This window comes from Sinocyclocheilus rhinocerous, unplaced genomic scaffold (genome assembly GCF_001515625.1).
Source record: "Sinocyclocheilus rhinocerous isolate Xijiao unplaced genomic scaffold, SAMN03320098_v1.1 scaffold1826, whole genome shotgun sequence".
Classification (NCBI taxonomy): Eukaryota; Metazoa; Chordata; class Actinopteri; order Cypriniformes; family Cyprinidae; genus Sinocyclocheilus; species Sinocyclocheilus rhinocerous.
The window spans coordinates 78432-83522 of NW_015645117.1; the positions used below are offsets into that span (position 1 = coordinate 78432).

Consider the following 5091-nt stretch of genomic DNA (forward strand, 5'->3'; position numbering starts at 1 on the left):
GGAGATGGGTGAAAAGTCTACTAAGACTCGTTTTGTTTTCTTCTTCTTCTGTTGTTATGTTGCACATTAGCAGCATATTAGTACACTGCTGCCTCTCATTGGTTTATTAATGTCATTGGTTCCTTTGTGGCTACTTGAATATTTTAAGTAAGTGTCACTCAAAACAGTAAGTAAATTGTTTTATTTGCCTTGAAAGTAGCTGTAACTTAATAAAACCTAGTAAGTATAACAACTAAGTAAAGATTACTAATTAAATCTAAGTAAGGTAAACTATTGGATTTTACAGTGAATACACTTCATGTGAATGTTTCTTCAGCGGGTTTGGTGGGGGAGAAAAAGAAAAAGAATCACCCACATGTGCTGCAATCTGTGTGTCAGAGTGATGATGTATTGTTTTCTGTAAAGCTGTTTTATACTTTGCCTCATTGATTCTGTTATTGAACTAAACTGAATCAACACTGAACTGAACTGAGCTGAATAATGACACTATTTTCTTTATAGAGCCGCTTTACAACTGAAACTGAATTTGCTTCATAACTGAAGAATTGTTCAGTATTAAAAGGCATAGTTCACCCTATATTGAAAATGTTGTCATCATTACTCACCCTGATGTTGTTCCAAACCAGTTTGAATTTCTTTATTCTGTTGAACACAAAAGAAGACATCTGAAAGAATGCTGGTAACCAAACAGATGCTGGTCCCCATTGACTTACATAGTATTTGTTTTTCTTAGTATGGAAGTCAATGGCTAGCAGCATCTGTTTGGTTATCAACATCTTTTGTGTTCAACATTTGTTCATTAGGATGGTTATAGATCAGCCAATTAATTTAAAAGATCCGAACCGGATGATCGATTTCTTCCAAGGAGAGCAAAGCCAGATGTTAAAGGGGTCATATGATGCGATTTCAAGTTTTCCTTTCTCTTTGGAGTGTTACAAGCTGATTGTGCATAGATAAGATCCCTGAAGTTGCAAAGACTAAAGTCTCAAAACCAAAGAGATATTCTTTATCAAAGTTAAGACTCTTGATCTTTAAAAAAGCATCATATGACCCCTTTAAGACTTTCAGTGCATAAATACATTATTTATGGATTCAATATAAATCCAATATGGATTCAAAAGACTTAAGTCATGTGGGCTTCTTCTATGTGTTATGATGTTATGCGTCTACTTTTGTGGTGCTTTTTCATCATTGTAATTACATGGAAAAGAGTGACTAGTGCATTATTTGAAAACAATTATTCAGAAATGTTACTTTTATTATTTAAAATATTTGCTTTTGTGGAGTTCACAGATAAAAGAAATTCAGACGGTTATGAAACTGCTTGAGACTGAGTAAATAATGACAGAATTTAAAAAAAATACTAGGCAGTATAGGGATTTTACTACACATAAGCAGTACTGCAGTATTTCATTCCGAACATACTATACAGACACCTGAAATGATTATACTGTCTTCTTCATGCTTTTTCATCTAATTAGCACTAGTTGTTCAGTTGTACATGATGGAGATACAGCGGGTGTTGTTCATGGGTCGTGAGCAGCACTTTCACCTGCTCTATTGTTCACACTTCAGGATGTAGATATTCCCTCCACGTGCTGCTGGCTGTCATGGAGAATAAACAGTTATGGAGCAACAATAACAAAGCTGCCCATCGGTTTGACCAGTCAAAAAGCTGATGGAATCCATTTAGATAAAGATCAGATCTAATTAACCATGTACAACAACAGCTGGTCTTAAATGTGTCATTAACGTACAGTGAGTTCAAGCTTACTGAATACATTCAACAATGATTGATTTGCTTTGAAAGACACTCTTTTTGCAAAACTTGTTCATTCCTAACGATATGCATTATAATGCATGTTTTAAAAACCATAGTCACCATCACCATAATCATTAATGCCTTTCAATGTTGTCTTTTTATAATAACTTTATATTGTCTATTTAAAGCAAGTAAACTAAAGTAATCTTTGACTAACAAAATGTTTTTAGTTTTACCTTAGGTGATTCATTTAATAACTAATTAGTGGATTTTTAGCTAATTGCCCTGCATTAAGTAACATTTTGGCTTATGTATAAGGAAAATGTATTGATTTATTATGGTCTTTATAATAAACTTTTTATGTTGTATGAATGTAAAAATAAATATTATTAATTAATATTAAACCAATTTAAGGTTTGAAATAAAGAATAAATATAATTTAAGAAGAAAAAAATGCAATCTGCCGTAACAAATTTGTAAATTTTTTTTTTTTTTTTTTTGAAAGTTGGTCCATTTTTTTTCTCAGTGTATAGACACTACTCACATTTTCTTCTTATTTATTTTTTTAATTACTTATTTTTAAAATTCTGACCTTTCAACATGGTGAACCTATGAGCTTTATCTTGTGTTGTTGTGTGATATTAATCTATATAACAATTTCAAAATAATGAAATCATTCAGATCACTACTACAGTGCTGTTAGTGATAATGTATAGCACTCAACTGATCATCATCTGTGTCTTTACAGCAGAAGAGGAAGCAGAGCAAGAGAGATGTGGATTCACTCAGTCTGTGCAGCTTGGACATCAATGTGAGTTACACAAATAGACCTACAGTACCCACAATGCACTGCACTATGATAAAAACATGATCCATCATATGTGCTGCAGGGATGACATGTTTTTGTAGGCCAAATCCCAGAAACAAGTTTGTGTTCTAGCACTTCTGGTTTCATTGTTCTGAAGTCAAGGTTTTTTGTTTTTTGTTCACAGAACCTTTTGTTGTTCACAGAGCTTATTTTCTGTAGTAATCCAAAAGCCAATGGAAGAATGGCCTACAAAAATACATCACTCTATAGACCCTTGGTACCTGGAATTACTGACAATAATTATTAAAAAAAAGGCATGAAAAGGGGGTTAAAGGCATGTAATTGAAAGGTATTAATAGAAGTGTATGATTGCATGTTTTTGCTTTTGTGGCCACTGTGAGTTGTGACTGCAGAGCTCCTGCTGAATGTCACTCTCAGTCTTCTGACTCGAAAAGACAGCACACATCTCTCTGAAAACAGCTGTTTGAGGAGTGTTGGGATGTGCTTATACACACACAGTGTTGGGGAGTAACTAGTTACATGTAACGGTGTTACGTAATTCACAAGAGCTCAAGTGATATACACTCTTAGATATAAAGCATTCAAAAGGGCCTTTCCGCAGTGATGCCAGAGAAGAATTTTGGTTTGGCTTTCAGAACCTTTCAATAATCTAAAGTTTAGCAAATGCATTTTCATCGCACGTTTGCTTTTGTTAACACTGTTAGTTAGGTTAAGGGTAGGGTCTAGTGTAGGTGGTATGTCATTTCCAAATGTGATAGAGCATTAAACTTTTAGTGCCAGTCACTTGACAACAACAGATGTAATGAAACGTTTCCAGATTCATGTTCATCTTGTTCATTTCAGATAAAACTGTACTTCACTTAAGCACCACTCTCTGGACATCTCACATTGAAAGTGTCAAGAAGCAACGATATAATATAATTTTGGCAGAAATGTCACCACAGGCTTATAAAGCATATCTACACTAACAATACATCCTAAAAACTTTTTAAAGATCATGTTTCTTTGATCTCCATTTGTCAAAACATCATAATTTTGATTAATACCAGAAGCAAATGTTCACATTCATAATTCTAGTGATGCATCCTCTTTTCTGTCTGATTTTTTACGATGTAGCGTCTGTCTGTTTGATTGATTTCAAAGCTGGAGGCTTTGAGGTTTCTGCAGAGGTCAAAGCACTGTATGAATGTAATAACTGTTATTCCAGCTGAATTGGACATAATTGCAGCTCTCTTGTGCTTTTGTAGTTGAAGGGGTCTGATGGGTTTATATCTGCAGTCATCAGAGAGACAACCCACAATGCAATGCTTTGAGAGCTGATGCCAGGTGAACAGCTCCAGTAATGAGAAATGAGCTTGAGCTTAAGTGTATCGCCAGCGAGTCCAAACACTCCTGGAATCTGCTTTGAGGCATGTTTGCTTTTTCAAGCACCGAAGCATGAGCTCTGAACAAAAGGAGCTGGTTTTCAGTGCGGTAGACTGTCTTGACAGCTCTGAGTGGGCTATTCTGGGAAGGTGGGTTTGTCACGGATGTGTCGTGATGTCCGTGTGGGGAATTCTGACACATGTTTGGGTGCACCTCTCTTACCCGCGTATACATGTGACTCAAGCCTTAAAATCAGTAATATTTCTGCTGGACAATTCATCACTCCAATCACTGACAGTAGTCACTTTTTGGGTCTGGCCCACATATTAAAGCTTGGGAAGTCAAAGGAAGTTAAAACAAAAGGTTTGGCAGTCTTATTATTAAAAACTAAAATAATTTAATAAAAAATCATTTCATTGATTTCTTGAAAGAAAATAATAATTAACTGAAATAGAACTTATTACTTAAAATGTAAAAATTATTTATTTCAGCTAGTTGCCAAGGCAGCATTTCTCATTTTCTTCTAGTGTACTTTGAAGTACTAAAATAACAAACTAAATAAACTAAAACTAAAATTTAATAAAAAATATACGGACATATTTAAAAAAAAATTATAATAAAAATGACAAAAACACACAACACAACAACAACTTTTAACTAAGATTGAAAAGAACAGAAAATATAAAAATAAAATCTATATAATACTAACAAAAACTGTAATAGTACATCAGTGATACTAAAATAAGAGAACAGGGAGCATTTCAACACTTTTTGCTTTAGCATCTGAAATGTCTTTGAAACTTGTATAAATTAACCACCACTTTAAAGGGGTCATATGATGCGATTAAAATTGTTCCTTTCTCTTTGGAGTGTTACAAGTTCTTGGTGCATAAAGAATATCTGTAAAGTTACAAAGACTAAAGTCTCAAATCCAAAGAGATATTCTTTATAAAAGTTAAGAGTCAGCCACGCCCCCCTAAAACACCTCGTTCTAACACGTCCCCACATATCTACGTCACTATGTGGGAAGATTTGCATAACGCCGCCCAAATGTTCACGCAAAGAAAGAAGGCGTAACTTTTATTCTCGCTGTAGTATTGTTGTTGCTGCCGCCATGTCGTGAAGGCGCTGTGTG

General features: G+C 34.4%; 1 protein-coding gene across 5 annotated transcripts in view; it reads left to right on the forward strand.

The window, feature by feature from the left end:
* The window catches only part of LOC107705836 (rho guanine nucleotide exchange factor 3-like), an 80492-nt gene that overhangs the window by 23474 nt on the left and 51927 nt on the right, over positions 1-5091 (forward strand). For 3 of the 5 annotated variants that reach the window (XM_016509317.1, XM_016509319.1, XM_016509321.1), the window contains one exon: positions 2511-2573. In XM_016509317.1, coding sequence (XP_016364803.1) covers positions 2511-2573 — 63 coding nt within the window. The remainder of the gene's footprint in view (positions 1-2510; positions 2574-5091) is intronic. The other 2 variants (XM_016509318.1, XM_016509322.1) reach the window with 1 other exon arrangement.